Source organism: Hemibagrus wyckioides, linkage group LG04, assembly GCF_019097595.1.
Source record: "Hemibagrus wyckioides isolate EC202008001 linkage group LG04, SWU_Hwy_1.0, whole genome shotgun sequence".
In the NCBI taxonomy this organism is placed as follows: Eukaryota; Metazoa; Chordata; class Actinopteri; order Siluriformes; family Bagridae; genus Hemibagrus; species Hemibagrus wyckioides.
The window spans coordinates 24,232,309-24,252,991 of NC_080713.1; the positions used below are offsets into that span (position 1 = coordinate 24,232,309).

The 20,683-nt window shown below is 39.7% G+C and overlaps 1 protein-coding gene across 2 annotated transcripts; it reads right to left on the reverse strand.

Annotated features, from left to right (window-relative positions):
* Positions 1 to 14,141: 14,141 nt before the first annotated feature.
* Positions 14,142 to 18,166, reverse strand: rnf7 (ring finger protein 7). 2 transcript variants are annotated; one of them, XM_058388429.1, is made up of 3 exons: positions 17,922 to 18,153; positions 15,393 to 15,440; positions 14,142 to 14,547 (listed from the first exon to the last, which is right to left on the reverse strand). In XM_058388429.1, exons 1-3 carry the CDS (start codon positions 18,097 to 18,099, stop codon positions 14,429 to 14,431), a joined length of 345 nt encoding a protein of 114 aa, XP_058244412.1. In that variant the 5' UTR covers positions 18,100 to 18,153; the 3' UTR covers positions 14,142 to 14,428. The 2 variants fall into 2 exon arrangements, with proteins under 2 accessions (XP_058244412.1, XP_058244413.1); XM_058388430.1 differs by lacking the exon at positions 15,393 to 15,440 and having other exon boundaries at positions 17,922 to 18,166.
* Positions 18,167 to 20,683: the final 2,517 nt, after the last annotated feature.

A 20,683-nucleotide genomic window follows, 5' to 3' on the forward strand; every position in this document is an offset into this window, starting at 1 on the left:
TCAGAAAGTGGAGGTAAAAGCATAGCTGACTACAGATGGGTAAGTAGAAGACGTAGTGAGCTGTGATACTCAGAGAGGATGAGGAAAGCTGTTGTAACATGTCCGCATCACTGCTTTTCTGAAGAACAGTGTCAAAAAGCGTGCACTTTTCATTACTGTTAATGTCTATCTCTGAAACTTTCATCATGCACCATTTAATCATTCAAACGCTAAAGTAGATACACAGTTTAATATCATCGTTCACTATACTAAACTTTTATTGCTTCACATTACATTGGGACAAAAAGTCCTAGCAAAAACAAATTACAATTCTGAGTGTACTATTAGTTCACAAGCCATATACACACACGTCATATACTGCCATACACACAAGCTATATACCGAATGTACTTTTAGTACACAAGTACACAAGCCATATACAGTAAATAGAAGTAAAGTGCACATTGACCTGAAGTTACATGTCTTTACTCTGACATCGCCAAGATGAGTGAGTAATGAGAGATCTTCTGTCCTCAAAATAAGCAGGATATTGCTGTGCAACTTTCAACCTAATTTAAAAAAAAAAGACTTGTTGCTTAATATTTTCATCACTCGTGTCAGGTCAACTTTATTTATCCAGGTGATTAAAGATGATTAGTAACAGCTTGAGTGGTACACAGTAAAAGGGGGCATAAAATGACTTCTACAATTTAAAACTCTGAATAAAATTGTACTGAGTCAATTTGATTCAAATTAAAAAAAAAAGAATAGTTTCCTCACAAACTGAACCAATTAATTTAATGTGGAATTCATTCATAGATCCATCCATCTATCGATCCATCTAACCATCCATCCATCCTTTCAACCAACCATCCATCCATCCTTTCAACCAACCATTCATCCAACCATCCATCCATCCATCCATCCATCCATCCTTTCAACCAACCATCCATCCATCCTTTCAACCAACAATCCATCCATCCGTCCATCCATCCAACCATCCATCCAACCAACCATCCATCCTTTCAACCAACCATCCATCCATCCTTTCAACCAACAATCCATCCATCCATCCATTTCCTGTACCTCTTTCCTGTACACGAGGTGGCAGGGATCCTGGAATCTATCCCAGTGTACTCGGGACCCCCTGGACAGGGTGTTAATCCATCCCAGGGCACAATAACACACACTCTTCACACCCATTCGACAATTTTAGAGATGCCAATCAACTTACAACACATGTCTCACGACTAGGGAGGAAAAAAGGGGAAGAACATGCAAACATGGGAATTGAAATCCACTTGTGGCAGAACTGAATGATCTTATTCTATTGTAGAGAAAATCTTTCTGAAAGTTTTCTTATGTTGAATCATTCACTTAGATTGCAAACGTATATTGTTTTGTTGTATTGTATGTATTAACAGACAGAAAGAGCTATCAGGATGTCATCTGTTGGCATGGCACCATATCTATGACTCAATTGTCAGAAAAGGTTTTGGATTCAGCGAGTGTGGTCTTTGTTGTGGCAAGTCATTGCACAATGCAGAGGTTTTAAGATTAAGACAGATGATCAGCTGACATTATTGGTTTGATAAAAAACTGTGGATCATACTGTCATCTTCATATTATGAAACTCGAACAACATACACCAGATCATGTAGGAGCATGACCTCATAACCTTGTGAGATAGACTTTATGAAATTATGTGGTCTACTCTGTGACAAACCCGGCAACCACAGAATTACAATGTCTAGAGCCCAACATCTAATTACCAGATTACTAAAGCACCACCAGAAAGAATGTTTTGGAAGAGTCTGGAGAGTATTTCATCCAGACCTATATTTAGATCATCGTATGCTGACTACAAAAATGAAGATTCATATTTCTCTGTTAATTCACAGAAATATTAAATGACTCATTGACTGAGATTCGTTTTTATATCTTTGGCTTGCAGTTACAAATTCTGTCTTGTAATTCTCATCACTTTCAGAGTAGGCTCCTGTCCAGGTAGTGTAGTGCTACAGAATAAATTGTAGCTGCTGCTGTAAGTAAAAAGTTCAGGCTAAATGAGTGCTGAGTTATGGGTTTAGTTCCCAGGGATGAGTTTTACTGTTGTAAGGCCTCTTGCACTTCCCTGACTATCTGGGCGTCTTGCCTGGAGTGTATGATTTACAGCCTCACTCTCATCTGCTTCCTTAGCCTGGGGACTCTCTCAGCCAATCAGGACTCAGACTGGCGCAGGTCATGCTGGGAAACACAGTTCCTAAGGGTACGGAATCGGTGAACTCATAAACAGTTTCTCTATCTACAGGAGCACAAAGGCCAGAAGGGGAAGTGCACACTTGGGCTGCATTAGTTAAAGAAAGGAGAAGTGTGCTGCTTCTTGGAAGGTTTCTAAGTCATATGGAGCTGTGGATCGTGCATGCTACTGCATGAATAATCTCCCCGTAGCTATGAAAGATGAGATAAATAAATAAAGATGCAGATGTGCAAGGATTTTGTGTGCATTCAGCAACACCATGGTAGCACCTACAGCTATTTTCACTGAGCTGACTGCAAGAACATCACAAGAGACAGAAATCTGAAAGAATACGATCCATTGAGACATCTTTATCATTCAGGCCTTATTGTTATTTTCAGATTCATTACTCTGAAGGTGAGGTCCCAGGATGTGAGGGGGGAACACAGATCTGTGGTCTGTAATATATCCACACTCTGTGCACATTACATAGAATCGTGATCAGGCAGAATTATATAGGCCAACTAAATATTTCAGTAAGGTGAAATGAAACGGCAGAGGAAGAATGCTTTTTCTCTCCGAAAAACCCTCAGCACATTGGACTGAAAAGTGATTCAAAATGGCACCATCCTTAACTGTAACAGTCCTACAGCTCAGATAATACACTGTTGTGATAACTCCGGGGTTTTTGCTCTCTCTCTCTCTCTCTCTCTCTCTTTTTGACATCTTTTTTTTTTGCTTTGCTCTTTCACTTATTAAAGGTCGCCTGATGTATATCTAGTTCTGAAAGAGCAGTCTGTTTCACAGTCTTCTGGGATCTGGAGTGAGCTGCCTTTTGCCTTCATAAAAACAGCAGTCCATGACCCCTTCAACTGGAAATAATGGTAGTGTGTGTGTGTTTTTAAGAAACGTCTCTCTCATACTCCCTGCAGGATGAAAATTTGTCTTTGGGAAATTTGGACTGAGGTGCAAAAAAAACTGTTAAATAAAAAGGAAAGCATGAGAAAGGACCCAACAAGCTGTTTAGGAAGGAAGTATTTCATGTTTTAAGTACATTTTTGGTATTTATTTACGTTTACAGTGCCAAGATTTGAGGATTTTGTCCTTTCTGTTTGCTACTTGAGGAAGAACATTTTGTAATGTGGGCTGTACTGTGCCTTTCTACACTATGATGATTAATATGTGAGTGGAGAGTTAGAAACATTCAGCAAGAATTTAAGGCTACACCCTAAACCACATTCTGCACACTACTAATATTCATCCATTCATTTCAGGAACTGCTTTAGACTGGTCAGAGTGGTGGAGGAGCTGGACCCTGTCCTGGGAATACTGGAAGTGTAGTGGTCCCATCCAGTCAAGTCCAGTCCATCACAATTCACACACACACACACATTCACCCTTAGGAGCAATTTTGCACTACCAATCAACTTTTCTCATGTTTTTGGGAGGTTGGAGGAAACCAGAGAACCCAGTGTAAACCCACTCACACACAGAGACACACACATGAGAAACTCCACACAGACAGTAACTCAAGCTCAGGATCAAATCCTGGAGCTGTGAATATTACAATATTGCTCACTATTCCTCCTGTATGTTAATAAGGACAATATAGATACCATTGGTATAATGACTGTCAACTCAAACCTGATGAATTTGATTGTGAATTACTGTGTGTTAATTACAGAACACACACACACACAGACACACACACGCACACCTCTGGTGAGAATCATTGAATCAGACGAAAGGTATAACAAGAGAAATTGAGTAAAGCAACAAGAAGGAAAACGATAACATGGTAGAAAAGGAAAGAAGGGTGGTATTAAGAGTAAGTGAGCATGAGTGAACAAGAGGGCACTGGAGAAAGCAGTGGGGAGAGAAACAAAGCGTGTATTGTGGCCAGCAAGCACTAATTGTCGGGCTGGAGACTGCCAGAGGCAACAGGTGAGAGCAGTTTGAGACCTTCAGGCCTCATTAAGCTCGAACAGAAGAAAGGCACAACCCGGTCCGACCTCACGGGATAGACAGACTCCAGTGCACTGCAAATCCAAATGGCAGAGAGAGAGAGAGAGAGAGAGAGAGAGATCAACTGAAAGTACTTTTAGAAATGGCTGAAGGTAAAATTTTAATTTGTTAGGGAGATCATACGCTTTGTGCTATAGCATCACATAATGCTAACTACAATTAAGTGCATAATTCTTAGTGCTTAGTAGAACAGATGGTATAGTTACACTCTTACGCTGAGGGTCTCCTAAGGCTCCCTTTAGGAATATTTTAAATACAGGCGTCCAGAAAGGCTATTTTGTTCTGTGGGATCTCAAGATAACAAATCTTGCTTTCTCAAGATCACAAGTTGTTGTTTCTCATAATGTTGAAACTCATAAAATACATGTACATCATGGAGGATTATATTTTTCCAAATGATCCCCCTTTGGGATTATAAAAGCACATCCCTCTAACATGATCCATGATCCATGGCGTGATCCATCCTCAGACATTTTCCCAGAATCATTTTCAAGCACAAATGTCATTTATTTTATAACTTTTTTTCCAAGATTATACTCTCTCTCTCTCTATTAAATTATTAATAAAATATTTAGACACTTTTATTTTGTATAACAGATCTTGTGATCCGGCTTGTATCTCAGCAGCAGACCAAATGTGACAAATAAAAAAAAAATTTTTTAGAAGTTGAATTGTTATAAACAAGCAAACAAATATGATTTTGCGATGACCCTCTAGACCTGTCCAGACCTGATTTGGAGAAGTCCATGTATGACATCTGGCAGAGTTATAACTGATCTGCCAGGAAAAAGTTTTGTGGAGCCAAAAGCTGCTCAGAGGAACTTAAAATGGTAAACTGTGGCAGGTTATTAGCGAATATTTATATAAATATAAATATATTTATTACAAGAGACAAGAACACATTTTGTTACCTATAATAAGGAACATCTGTAAACATCTTGGTGCGATAATTACATTTTTTTGTTCTCCTATTCGGTTTATGTAGTATACAGACTTTCATACTTGTCTGTATGAATGCAAGCGTCTCTTCTATTTTTTCTGTGGATTTTTGCTCCCGTATTCTCAGCGTCAGTCTTGCGTTGCTTCCAGCCCCTCTAGTTAAAAGAGTTGTTGCTTTTGAACTTGACCAAAGTAAACACTTGGCTGGAAGTCTGACTACCATGCTTAACTGTATTGTAAATAATGTGCAAAATTTTCCGAATTCCATCACCCCTTTTTTTTCCACATCCTTCAATGGTTAGAAAGCCAAAAAGGATGATATCATTATGAACTTTTCTCTCTATTAGAAAAGTCTAATCCTACTGTCAAGCTGGTGGTTTTGAACGCCAGAACTTATCCAGTGGATGTAGTGTGGCCACACCAGTGACACCACAAACTGAGAACTGTCCATGTAAGAGGTAAAGCTATAGACCTATATACTGACTTACTAAAAATATCCTCACCCTAGGCAGTATTTCAGTTTCAAGAAGTATGTCGATTTGATGTAATGACGTAAAAGCATCAAACCATCAGTTCTGCACTATTATGCTGAGTGGAGTTAGAACTAACCTCTGTCTGTGCATCTGTGAGTCTGTAGTATATGGTGTGCATACGTTGTCAGATTTTGGCGTAGGTCTTCGCCAACATACTTGCACATAACGTCAACGTGTGCTCTAGAAGGTAGATCAGAATGGACAGAATGAACTCTTTCATGCAGCTCTCAAAATCTCCGAAAAAGGTTTTTCCCTCTGACGTCAATGACTTACATCAAGGTGTGTGAGTGTGTGTGTTCATATTGACTGTGATGTTGCACACATTCTGGAAACATATCCTTTGCGTAATTAGATCAGGGACTATGAATACCATTGATCTAACCTCCTGAACGGTACAAGAAAAGCAAACACTTTTGGATTATTACTAGATTATTATGTGCTAAAAGTGTTTGGTGAAGAGGTTGTTCTTCATTATTTGTTTCACAACCACCAGGGGAAGTTCATTCTATGACCCGGGTGCCAGAACAGAGATGACTCTTGATATATGTCTTTCTTGTACCTTGAAGGATGGTAAGTCTAGTTAACCTGGGTGTGACACATGCTTTCAAGTAGGATGACGCTGGTCTGTTTTGTAGGCAAACATCAGTGTTTCAAATCTGATATGGGCAGCTATTGGATCAGTTGCAAGGGTCAGATGGTATACAAGGGCAGACCTGAAAGGAGCAAGATGCACTAATACCTAGATGATGAAGGATAGATGAATAGAAATGGACAAATGGACTACTTCTTTGGGCAAATTCGGGTTTTGGGTGTTTTGTGCGTGTTTTAATTCACAACTAAACCAATCAATGATCTTGATGCACAACAATGCTAGGTAGATTGTGTTGCTGTTGGGGTTGTGCAGGTAGATTCTTGTCTGAGCTCTGATAGGTTACCTTTTACCCATGAACTGAATCTTATCATACAAAGATATCCATCTCCTAGTCTTAAATCTAACTTTGAACGAAAATCTGTACATGAAGGTGGTGGTGCTAAAGGGGTCTGGCACATCTCCAACTTCTTCCATCCTTCCCATCATGCCAAATGCCAGTCAAATGACACCATTGAGCAAGAATGTTATAAGTGCTCTGTGATTAGATTAGAACTTGATACACTCTTTTCCACACCTGACACATTGTATTACCATCTGTTTTGGGTGAAAATGAGCTGCATGTGACAATAAGCGGCTTGATAGGACATGCCGGATTACACTGTGCTTCGTTTTCTCTGCGTCTTTGAAGTTTTGTATCTAATTATTCCGTAATGTTATTACTCTACTACATTTACAAACTTCCATCTGCCTGTCTGTATATCCTAACACTTTTATTCACTCTTACATGCTCACACACACACACACAAAACAAGAGCGAGAAATCTGTAGCCAAGCCTCAAGACCACATAAGCGGGGAATTACAGTTTGTTTAAGTACATTTGCACATGTAATACTATCTCAGTGTTAGGGATTTTGGTTTATGCTGTATAATTTGTGTGCATAGTCCCCTCCAAGTTTTCCCATTTGTCTGTCCTTGGCAGAAGAGCTTAGAGATCTTTTACCTTGTAAAAACTGGCATAACAAATGTTCTGTTAATCGCCTAGTCGCTGTTGAAGTATGTCCAAAAGGGGGGTAAATTGACTTCATACAATATACTGTCGATAAGATATGAGAGAGAAAGAATGAGAGATGGACAATTATCATAAAATAAATGACATCCGTGCTTTGATTCGTGACAGACACTAACGTTAACACTACTACCAGCACTGTCTGAGGATGGATCAAGGCAGTTGAAATGAAAATCAGAGATACCCAAAAGTAAGACAAACATTTAAAGTGCCGGTTAGTTTGATCGTAAAGAACATGAGATGGAAAGAAAGAGTGAGAGGGAAGGAGAATTCGTGAGGTCGGCGTATGGTGTTGCTTTTGGACTTGGATATGGAATTCACTTATTTGTGGAAATGTCAAGAATTCAAGCAATGAGTGCTACAAAACTGAAAGTAAAAAAGAACAAATAAACGCAAGCCTCAGTGGCAGAGTAAACTTATGAGCATGGTCGAGCAGGGTCATGGCAACCGGGCCTGTAAACGGAGCTACTGACTCAGACCTTCTCTTTTCTGCTGAACATACAGAACTCATAATACTACTGACAAAGACGGCTGTTTAAAACAGCAGCCTCATTCAAATTCCTAACATTTACTAAACTGGTAAATCAGTGTACACTGTAAAGCCTCGGAACAGGAATAGTTGCTAATGTTAAACTTGCCTTTCAGACAGAGATGAGGAGGGGGAAGCATTACCGTTCCTGGTCACTGATACAGCATCTAGTGGCTTTAGTGAGCACAGTTCAGGGATGTAACTGACTACATATACATTATACTTAAACATAATATGTTGCAAATGGATGTAAATACAAATAAATGAGGCACAAGTCATATTTTTTGTTTGTTTCATTCATCCTTAGTAACTGCCTTTGAGGGGTCACATCGGATGGTTGTTTCAACAGATTTTTTAAAAGATGAACATATTTCTTCCAAAAAGATATTCCCTTCAGGGCAGCATGGTGGCTTAGTGGTTAGCACTCTTGCCTCACAGCAAGAAGGTCCTGGGTTCGAACAGTCAGGGGCCTTTCTGTGTGGAGATTGCATGTTCTCCCCGTTTACTCTGGTTTCCTTCAACAGTCCAAAAACATGTACATTAGGTTGAATGGTAATTCTAAATTGCCCATAGTGTGTGTGTGGTTGTCTGTCTATATGTGTGGTGCTGCAATGGACTGGTGATCTTTCCAGTGTGTACCCCTGCCTTTCGCCCAATGTGTGCCGGGATAAGCTCCAGCAGATCCCTGTGACCCTAATTAGGAATAAAGTGGGTATAGATGATGGATGGATATTCCTTCATATGGTGTTGCAAGAGAGCCCAGTCTCAGAGTGTTGACATCTGGTGACTGTGAAGACCATAGCATTTGATTTACATTGTTTTCATTCTCATCAAACCATTCAGCGAGCCCTGGAAAAGTCCACTCCCGGCAGGATAGAAATGTTTCATCATAGGATAAAGGATAACTTTCTTTCCTGTACGGAGACAATTGACTCCAAATCACGCCAGCAAAATAAATCTCAAGTCTTCACTTTTTCTATTTATTCTCATGTGTGTATTTCCTGGGAAGGAGAATTTTATCCAGCGGTTAATTGAGTTAACACAACAGTTTTTAAGGCATGCACTGTCTGAACTTATTGTTACACATAGTCCAACATGCACAGCTTGCTAAACAAAAGCAAATACCATAATGAAGGCAGAACTTCACACGAAAATAGTCTGACGCACACATGACTCAGAGGTCAGCTATATGCATGCACCTACATTAGAACACACACAAATGTAAAGAGAGAGGCTCGGATTAAGAAAGGTGTTTGAGCATGTACAGTCTGGCTTATAAAGAACATTGGGTGATAACATCCTGAAATGCAGCTCTTTGAAGGTGAGACAGATCGCGTCGCAAACACGACTCCTAAATTACTCTCACTGTCACTTTGATCACACATAGCAACTGCTCCTGCTCCTACGAGTGTGTGTGTGTGTGTGTGTGTGTGTGTGGGCGCGAGAGAGTGTTGCTGACTAAGTGGATGTGTGTATGTGTGTTTACCAAAAACTGCACAAGGAGCTGCAGACACTTTTCATTGCTTTGGATGAAGGCTTAAGTTGTCCATGTCATCTCTTTTCTTGCACACACACACACAGACACACACACACACAGACACACACACATGTCTGGTAGAAATAATAAAAAAAAATGTTCTGAGACATCTTAGTGAGAGTTTAACTGTCATCATGTGAGCCACAGATGTCTCCCTGTGTATTCTCATCACTGCTTGGAGACTCTCAGATTGAGTATTAGGTTTCCATTAGTGTGGCTACTCTAAAGTCTGAGTCTGGTGTGAACACCACTACACTTCTTATCCTTCACATCCACATTCAAACATCTAATATAGAGCTGTTAAAATGTCCTGTGTGGATCTCGGTAAACATGTTGCTCTCTTAATCATCCTAAAATGCAGTGTTAGTCATGCTATCATTTTAAAACCGTGACAACAATAAGGCTTATTTGAGATTGTATCTATATCACCAGCTAGTAATTTTAGGTCAGAATGATTTCTGGATGTTTTCAGAATATCCGTCAGGTTATCTGTAGGACATCAGAACATTTGTATACAGCAGCGTAATCCACACAATTCCTGTGTGTAATTTTATGTAAGCAACCTCATTTTTTCTGAACATTGCGTTACGACCTAATTTTGTAACCCGCCAAATATTTTCCCTGAAGGTGCTGATACCGTTTTCTGTTAGCCGGGTATCTGTTTGCTTATTATTGCTTAGATGTGTTAGTGGTGTGTGAAAGCATGAGCCAGGCATCTGGTGGTGGAGGGTTTCATGTTAGTCCTGTGTTAGCAGCCATATGTCAGCTTGTTAAATGAGATTACAGGACACGGGCCGTGTGGCCGAGAGGGAACACGAGCCTGAATCAGTGATGAGCTAGCGATTGATGTCTGGATAGTATAAAACTACCATCTAAACACTTACACATGATAAAACAGTAGCTGATAAAAAGTGTCGTGTTACTCGAAATGGGCAAGTACATTTAAAGACAAGTTGGAGAAAATTGTTATTATCCGTAAAACACTGACGATGCTGTAAAATCTCAAAGTAAACCTTGCTAACAATCAGTGAGACGAGCACGTATCTGTTCAGACAGGAGATTTTAAGCCAGTGCACAACTGTGCATTGAAATACAGTACAATCTCTTATCTTAGTGAATGGAGTTTCAATCATTCTATTCCATTACAGCAGAAGGGATACATTTGCTTTCAGCCCACAAACACACCTAATAAGCCTTGTAATGAACTTGAGTTGATTACCTAATCACTGAACTCCAACCCTCCATGTCTGAAATTGTTGACCTCTGGTTTAAGAACCTCACCCTCTCCCACGTAACGCAAATAGACAAGCCTTATTTTCCTAATGAGACCAGCAGAGGCTATATCCGTCCATGCCCTCTTGCGCTAAGGATAGAATAACAGAGTGTGTGGTGAAAAGGTGCAGCCAAATGGAGCTCAAGCACGGAAAGTTCGGCGAGAGCGCACGGCATGCCTTGACCCGAGCTTTCCACTGGACTCGGGGGGGGGGTTGGCTGTTATGGCGTGGCTGAGGTGATGTCCAAGACCATGCAGGAGGAAGATGAATGTGTCTAAAACCACATGCTCCTTTCCCATCTTCATACCTCCCTGCTCTGTCTTCCACACAAAGCTCTTCTTCAGCATGTTTATTTGAAAAGACTTTCCGTAACAAATAATACTTTGTATTCCGTGTGAGGGACACATGCAGATCTAATAATTCTACAACCTAAAAAAAACTAGTGGTCAATTTAAAGGTTGACGCATTTATGGTAGAGCAAAGCCTGTTCAATGTTCCTATAATAAACAGAGGTCATGATGTGTTTTAAGCTCGAGATTGCGCATTTCGAATCCCAAGCTGGATGCAATTTGTCCCTCACTGGAAGCATATGATAAGTCATTTTTACACCAGTGATCTTTTAAATGCAATTCTGTAAATAGAAATTGTTATTCTAATAGCACTGGTGTGATGATAGGAATTACTCTTCTACCCCAGAATGATCCTGAACATGGGCATTGAGTGATGATAGGAATTATTCTTCTATGCCAGACTGATCCTGAACATGGGCAAATCTATGTCTTTCATCATATGATCACTTTAAATGTGTGATTTCAGTTTTTCCCATGACTCTTTGCTATATTGCTATAGCTATACTCCCACAATAATGTACAAGATGAGATTTAAGCATTTTAAACACATATGTTCCCTTCACATTCACATTCATGTTCAATTCACATAAAGTCAAAAGGCTTATTTGAAAATGTTTATATGTTTTTGATGAAATAATAATAATAATAATAAAAAAGAATGAAGAATGAATGAATACTTGTCTAGCTGCATCAATAGGCCAAACCAAACAAAACCATAGAGCGCCATCTGCTGGTCAACCACTGATAACACATCAAAGCACTATTTGTGCATTTACATCAATATAGAGCTCGTTTTGTGCCAGATAAGAAAGCAGTCACAATGTGAGATGCAACACGGACAAGCTTTTCATTTGTGACATGAGCACAATGTGTCAGACCGCAAAGCAAAACCTTTTCTGCATGTAACTTTTACTGTAAAAAAAATAATCACCATTTATTTCCCCATCGCTCTCTCCCAGCTAACACTTACTGGTTCCCAGAACGGTCTAAAAACAGAGTTCTTGTTTGGTTTTCCTGGAAAGCTTTGCAGGAATATATAACGTTCACGTTTCATTGCACATTATGATTCAGAGAAGGTTTCCCTAACCGGAGAACGTTTCCCTAACATTCTGTTAACCTTTAAATGATTAGAAACTCCCAGGAACTATGCACCAACCCCGGATAAAGAGCCATGGAGCTGTGGTCTACACCACTGGATGGCAGAGTAGCTACACTTTAATGAATGTATGCCTACAAAGTACCTTGTCCAGTGAAAATAGTAACACTCCTCTAACACATGATCTTCCGGGAATGCTTCCCACTACATCCTGGAGTGTGGTTGTGGTGATTTGTGTTCATTCTGGTACAAGAGCATTAGTGGATGCCTAAAGATCACTCTGTGTTCCAGTTCATACAAAAGATATTTGGTGGGTTTAATGTCAGGGCTCTGTAAGTCACTCAGGTTTTTCCACTCCAATCTTGGAAAGCCAGGTCTCCATCATGCTCATTTTGTGCACAGGGGCGTTGTCATGCTGGAACAGGTCTGAGCCTCAACATTCAAATCATTCTATTCATGGCCACAGTTTGTGGAGGAACCCCACATGGGTGTGACCATCAGGTGTCCACATACTATATTTGGTCATATAGTGTAATTTGGAGGAGGTTCTCAAATAGTTTGCAGCCTTGGACCCGTTTAACTCTACAGACTATCTTGCACACAGTTGATTTGTGAAGAACACTTATTAAAGAGCATCCAGCTATTAGACTCATTAGAGCTGTTTTTCTTTATTTTCCAGTTCACAGAACAGATAAGATCCAAGATAGATAGATTTACTTGGTTTCTGAGTTATCGAATACGTTAAGCAGAAAGCGGGCTATTAAGTTTATGTTATTTAAGTGACAAGCTGCAGTTTCCACCAGTGAATAAAATAAAATAAAATAAAATATTACAGACCATAAAACCCACTTCGAGAACAATGGATAGTGGACTACTAGTTTTTTTGTGTTTTATTGGTTTCTTGCATTGATTGTTGACCCATTAACCATACATAGGGGTTGTGGTAGCTTAGTGGTTAAGGCGTTCCATTACTACACTAAAAGCTGATCAGACCGAGTGTTGAATCAAGCAAGCTGCCATTAAAAAGCCCTTAACCCTCAATTGCTCAGCTTTGTGATAAAATGTAAGTCACTCTGGCTAAGGGTGTCTACAAAATGCCAGAAATAAAATAAAATAAAATAAAATGTACAGTGTTCTGCTCAACCATCACTGGTTGTACTGCAAGCGTCACAGTAGTTAACATCACCTCCTGAGAAATATTTCAGCTGTGTAATTCATGCCCAAGATACTATAAGTGAGTAGGAACAAAATAATTAGCAGCATTATTCCTGGATATTTCAGGCCCAGTTGTGAAAAATGGCGACATTACCATTTGTAATTTTATATTCTTGAAATAGTAATACTTTATTACAAAAAGGCATCTTTAATTCTAATTATTTACCAGAAAGGATGTTTAGAATAAAACTGTTTAGACTAATTTGTTTATTTATCTATTTATCTTTGTAGCTCCAACACAGCAAAATACCCAAGCTTCTGATAAATTATTATTAAATAATGGAATTTTAATGTTGTTTATAATACTCGATTTTCATTTTCACAAAAGATGACAGAGGTCATTAATTGCAGTGCTGGAGTCTGCTGAAGACATAGGGCCTGAAAGTCGTTTTTTTTTTCTCTCTTATACGTACAGAAGCATGGCAGGATGTTCACCATAATACATACCATTTGTATTAATAAAAAAGTACTTTTCTGTAAAACGATTGGTCAAAGAGCATCTTAAGACTGATAATCCAGGGCTTGCCACCATGTTACCATGGAGATGTTTCCTAATAGAAAGTGGCCTATCGTTTTGAGTTGAGGAAAAAGGTTTTAGATCATATTATTCTTTTAATAATTGTAACTAGGAAATATATTCTTTGAGACAGGGCATCAATCTCCCCCATCCTGCATGGCCTGTTTGGTTCACTTTCCGCAGTTGGGTCACAGACATTATACAGGGTACTCAAGTACTCACTTTCTAAGAAAAGACTCGTATCAGGTCTTTATTATTGAACTGTTTATTCCAACATAATTTAAACAGACATTCACCACACCTTTCAGACGCTGCAGTGAGAACGTACGGTGCTTCAGTCTCATGTGTTTCACTATAGGACTGAGAGGCAGAGCACTGTCAGCTGCAGTTCTGGTAAAGTCCACACACTCCGTTTTACAGTCACAAACATACACACTGGAGTTATGTTGCACAGCTGAAGATTCAGTCCTGTGTGTCCTAGAGCAAGACGAGGTCAGCGTAGATGAGGAACACGGTGGATATGTGAGAGGACATCTTCACTTGCCAATCCTCTGCACAACCCAGTCTTGTTGGCATAGTGGACACCGGTTGTTTTGTTTCACCCACAGAGACATGCAGCAGTTATGGAAGGAGTGGTTGCACTCTCCCCATACAACTGAGAAAGGTAGGAAGAGATTAATTAACACATCACATACATGCCATCCTTAACCAGAAATTTAACCAAGAATTTCTCTTTATTGCCAAACAAAAATGAGCTGTGTAAATGTGTAAGCTGTGTAAGTGTAAATGATTACAATCAGTTTTTAAACACTCTCAGCCTCCAAAAATAGGGATTGCTCTCTTGTAGGATGCTACATAAAAACTTTAAGAGTTTCTCCAGAGGGGCAACCGAAGAACCTAACAGTGTTCAATTTCCCAAGAGCGTATTGTGGGACGCAAAAGAGAGAAAAAGCTAAGAATCAATGAGATACTCAGGACGTCATTCTGTTCACAGCATCAATCAGTCTCAAGAGCTCAAAAACAAACACTCAAAGCTTGCTTGACTTAATAAGGATATTATTTCTGTCTCTTATTATTCAGTTACATTATGAAATTACCACTACCACATTACAAACACCAAATACCACCAAGACACACTTCATGTCAGTACATCCAGTATCGTCCTATGCTATGTAATGCACTACAACAAGGTAATCTTACATTAAGCCACAATCATTTTAGGAACTCAGGATAAAAGAAAAAATAAATTAATGCAGGATATGGGAACTTTACATTATTTCAGATGATTTTAAGGGTCTGTTGATAATGGTGAACTGGAGATTGTTAAGATCGTCAGTGAGACAGTTAGGGTTTTATTGCGAGTGCACTTCCACCCACCATTTCCAAGCCCTACAATCAACCACAATGATAATTCTGTTATTTCACTCAAGTTAACTCGAATCGACTGGATGCCATCTGTTTGATTGAAAACCTTTGGTGTGCTGCAACTGATTTCCTTACCAACACAGTCCTCCTGTTTGTTTTCTGCTTGACATCTTAAACACGCATCTGCAAGAAACAAACAAGTACACTCAGTGCCACTTTATTAGGTACTACTTAGCCTAATTTATAGGTAGACAAATACAGACTATGACTCATCTATAGCTACCCCCTAGGGCCCGAACATAAGATCACAGCAGGATGAATATTTGGATAGTGGATCGTTTGGACTGCTGACAATGCAAGTCTGTTGCGCTGGGTTAAGCATTAGATGCATGGGCATCACTGGGAATTTTAAACACCTTTATTTTACTGTGAAGAAAAAGTCCAGCAAGCAAAAGCAGGAGGACACATACCAGCACACACACCTATTAACACACCAATAAGATGCCAGCGTTGTGCTGAAAATGCTCCACGGCATCCAAACACCAGGTCAGCTTTTCCACTGGTAAATTGGTCCTTTATAAATAGATGGAAACTATTCCAGAGGGATGCTTTAATGAAACTGGGTTTTTTTGTTTTCCTCCACACGACTTTAATGACGTATAAAAAAAAAAAAAAAAAAAAAGACGTATAAGCCAGAAGCGCAAAACCTGAAGCGTTCTCCAGTAACATACAGCAGACTCCCATCTGTACGTCATCCTTTTGACTAACAGATGCCGTGAGCATACACTGTCCTGAAGAGTAATAAACCTTCAAATCAGCTGGGAGAAATACCTACAAAGCACACCTATGTGATCAATGTACCTAATTAACTTAGAATTACGTTTATTAATGCATTTGACGTAATCATGCCTAAGCATATCACCGTACTGTGTCAATGTACAGTCTATTAAATTACATGGCTATATCATTATACAAATGGCTGCTGATGGTAGAAGAAAACAAATACTGAAGAACTGAAGAACAGCAGGGTAAATTTTATGACTTTGAAGCAGGGGTGATTTGTCCCCTTTATTGTAGGATTTTTTTTTTTTTTTAAAAAAAAGGACCTCATGAAAAATCAAGTGAGCTGATGGGATTATCTGTTAGTAAACATTGTGATGGTTTTTTTTGTGGGTGGAGCTTAGGCGAAGGCAGAAAGATTCCCTGACCACTTTACAAGCAATAGTTATCAAGTTTTTTAGTTTGTTTTTGAACAATGACTGGTCAAAATCCGAACTTATCTGACTGTTAGGTCACTCAATGTCCAGGACCGTGAATACTATTTGAAAAAATTAACTTAAACGGACGGAACCAGATTGGCTGACCCGTACGCGCTCACTTAATAGATGGATGATGTGACAGGATGACATCTACACCTATCTGATAGAAAAACCGAGCACTTCTGGTAACTGCAAACTTCCTTTGTTTAGTTTCCGGTCGTTAGCTAACTTACACGCTAAAAAGTTAGCACTACATTAGAAATCATTTAACTTCTTCCCCAATTTCTGATGAGGTGGGCATGCATAAGAAATATTTAGGCACGTAACCAAACCATAAACCATACCAACAAAAAACAAGTTTCTTTAACCCTATCTGTAACGAAGTTTCGAAATTTTGATGATTGTTTCAGTCCAGTCCGCTCGCTTTATGTGATAAATCTCCAAATTGGAGCCTGTACTCGGTTGAGTCTGTCACCCAACAACACAAGATGACAGTTACGTTCCTTGTGTAGCTGACTCTGTACTGGTTTATATTGGCCGCCTCCAGTTTTCCCTTTGTTCCGCCTCAAGCTAATCTATGTGACGTAAACGTGACATCGGCACAAAAACCATCTATAAGACGTAGTTATAAATTGTATAGAAAATAATGTACAAAGAAAAGCTGAAACAGAGGCAACAACGATTCGTTATATGATGTTTCAGCATGTCCCAGTACTTGTATCCTTATAAATTATGAGCACTTACTTTTCGTGCATTGTACAAGTAGGAAAACTGGGATGTAAGTTGGGACTTTTTCACAACAACCGATCACGGAGCATCACTGTTGGTTGTATCATCCTCTTTTTCCTAATGACTACCTACCCCCCTCCCTCCCCTACTTCATCTGAACTGCATTCTTAATAAAAAATGGCAGTACTTTAAAAAAATAAATAAATAAATAAATGTACTGTGATGCCATTAGAGTAAAGTGCTGTCTTTCCATTTGGCATTGTGAAGCTTTTATTACTCTATGGTTAATATGCAAATAATAGTGACGATTTAATCATTATGCAAAATAGTCAATGACGTCATCCGGCTATTTCCTGAGCATGTATGATACGTCCCCCTGAGATGGTTTGCCAACACTGGTTATGGATTATAAAGAAAGCTGCATGATTATATGCATGTTTATAACTTGTATATTATGATTACAAAAATAAATATTAAAAGATCAAGTAAGAGGCTTCAGTGCATCTTATAGGCAGACAGTTTTGAGTGGTGCATTCATTAGAAGGACGTTAACAGCAATCATCTGTAAGCAAAGCAGCTACCTAACTAATCAGCTAACTAGCTAGCTACCTAATTAGCTGTTTGTAATGATAACCAGTTTAATAGCCAGTTAGCACCCAGTGTTAGCCACACTTACCCATTACTTGCACCCTACATATGGCGCAAGTATCACACTCGACATCCCAGCTCCACATCGCCACCGCGTTCCACTTCTTGAGAGAAAACATTTTATCTCCCCCTGACTTGGATGAAGACGATGAACCGCTATGCGCGTGCACTAAACCCGGCTCATCGCCGTCATCCATCTCCGCCATGGCCCGAGAGCAACATTTACAAAATGGCCGCCGTGTTATTTTATTTTCCCTCTACAAGGATTCCAACGAACCCTGCCTTCCGCGCTACGATTGGCTGAATACTCACTCCACGGCGTCCAATCAACGGGCTGTATGTAAATATGACTCTCAAAAAATAAGGGCGGGACTTTGTGACAGAAGCCTTTAACACATTGTGGCAGGAGCAACGAGTGTTTACATTAGAGTGCACGTCACAACAGGGTGAAGCCCAAAATCTATCCCTCTAGTGATTGGCTGAAGTACAAGTTAACCCCGCCCATTCCCATGTTAGTTAATAAAAAGGTAGAAAAGTTAAATCTGCACAAATTATTGCTCTCAGTCATTTGATATGTACAAGACAGTGCTGAGACCGGCCATGCGGTATGGTTTAGAGACAGTGTCACTGATGAAGAGAGCTGGAGGTAGCAGAGCTGAAGATGTTGAGGTTCTCTTAGGGAGTGACCAGTTTGGATAGGATTAGGAACGAGTACATCAGAGGGCCGGCTCATGTTGGACGTTTGGGGGAGGCCAGATTAAGATGGTTTGGACATGTTCAGAGGAGGTAGAGTGAGTATATCGGTAGGACAATGTTGGAAATGGAGCTGCCAGGCAGGAGGCAAAGAGGAAGGCCAAAGAGGAGGTATATGGATGGAATAAATGAGGATATGAAGCTAGTGGGTGCAAGTGTTGAGGATGCAGAAAATAGGGATAGGTGGAGAGAGATGATTCGCTGTGGCGATCCCTTAAGGGAAAAGCCGGAAGAAGAAGACATGACCTTGATATCTCCACCAATACAATTTATCCCTAAATATATTTTATATGAGTTATTTGGTGCTCACACATGCTCTTGACAGATCTCTATCTTATTCTGCTGTAACCTTTGAAACATTTCAGTTTTTCTGGTATGTTGCTAATTTGGTTGTCTTTTCTAGCTTGCTGTGCAGATATAACTAGCAAATCAACATGAGTGAACAAAGTGATACCATAAACCAAGACACTTTACCTGTCAATATTGTGATTTTATGGTATAAAAAATCTAAAATTTTATTTATTTGTGTTAAAGTACTATTTAGGTGTTTATTCTTTCATATTACTTTTAAGGATCAGAGCATCTCCAAAACTGCAGCTCTTGTGGGGTGTTCCCGGTCTGCAGTGGTCAGTATCTATCAAAAGTGGTCCAAGGAAGGAACAGTGGTGAACCGGTGACAGGGTCATGGGGGACCAAGGCTCACTGATGCACATGGGGAGTGAAGTCTGACCCATGTGATCCGATCCGACAGACGAGCTACTGTTGATCAAATTGCTGAAGAAGTTAATGCTGGTTCTGATAGAATGGTGTCAGAATACACAGTGCATGACGGGTTGCTGTTCTGGCAGCAAAAGTGGGACCAACACAATATTAGACAGGTGGTTATAATGTCGTGCCTGATCAGTGAATATAAGTGGTGTATAGTGAACGTTTAATTTATTATCATCTGGATTTACCTGGAAACCTTTTTTTCTTCTTTTGAACAACCATGTTACTGTGCACTGTGAAGCCTTGTCCCATTTCTCCTTTTTGTTTCTTAATAAGAATTTACAGAGAAACAAGGAGGGGGTTGCAGCATTGATTTATGTGGTTTAAGAAATGGGTCCCTAGTGGGGAACTAAATGGTTATTACAGGACCTCTGTGTCAGCCTCAAGTGATCCAGCCTCCCAAAAACATACAACTCAGCCCTTCTAAATAAATTGAGCTTGCACTATAAGCCACTGATTAACTTTTTATGTCCAGCTCTTCAAGAATTTACCTATCAAAGACACTGAAGTTATCCAATCTGAATGATACATTTAGTAGTCACAGGAAAACACTTGCTTGCTAGTGGGGAAAATTTGAGAGATGGACAATCTGCTTGATCATAAAGGAAGAAAAATTTCATTTTACGTTAATATGTCTCTGATTATTAGACTGTTTTTAAAATCATGAAATTTTCAATAATGTGTTGACATAGCATTGTTACCTGATGATCACTCCAACACTGGAATTGCCCTAAGCATGGATATCAACCCCTGGGCATCATCTGCCATGTGTCTGATTAGAAATGTTTATATAGTGCATAGTTAGACATGACATAAAATATGTCATTTGGAGGGGACCAGCTGTTCCTTTGATTTGTGGTCTTAATTGTAATTTCCCTGATAGCCTGGGTGAAAGAGGTCTGCAATTATTTTGCTTATTTATCGAGTCCTGAAGTCATACAGATGGTGGAGGGTGGGAAGGTTACAGCCAATAATTCTCTCTGCAGTCTCCATCAGACTGCGACAGAGGAGGTGAGAAGGGACTCAATAATGTATAAGTGTAGGGCTGGACCAACATTGACTAAGGTGGATTGTACACGTTTAATCACCTCCAATGAGGCAAATCTGATGGGCCTAAGCTGTTTGAGCAATGGAATTGAGGTCAGATTGCTGGGGAGGTCCAGGGTGATTACGGGACACAGGTATTTAACAGTGGTGACAGGTGGGCTCTAAATAGTTATTTGGGGGAGTTTGTGAAGGTTGTTTTTCTTTGAGGTTCACATTCAGATG

Excerpts from the sequence above, each read along its gene's own strand:
- rnf7 (XM_058388429.1), bottom strand. The coding sequence starts at position 18,099 with ATGGCGGAGATGGATGACGGCGATGAGCCGGGTTTAGTGCACGCGCAT. Across the intron at positions 15,441-17,921 it reads ATGTAGGGTGCAAGTAATGG|ATGCGTGTTTAAGATGTCAA; the intron begins GTAAGTGTGGCT and ends TGTTTCTTGCAG. Across the intron at positions 14,548-15,392 it reads CAAACAGGAGGACTGTGTTG|TTGTATGGGGAGAGTGCAAC; the intron begins GTAAGGAAATCA and ends TACCTTTCTCAG.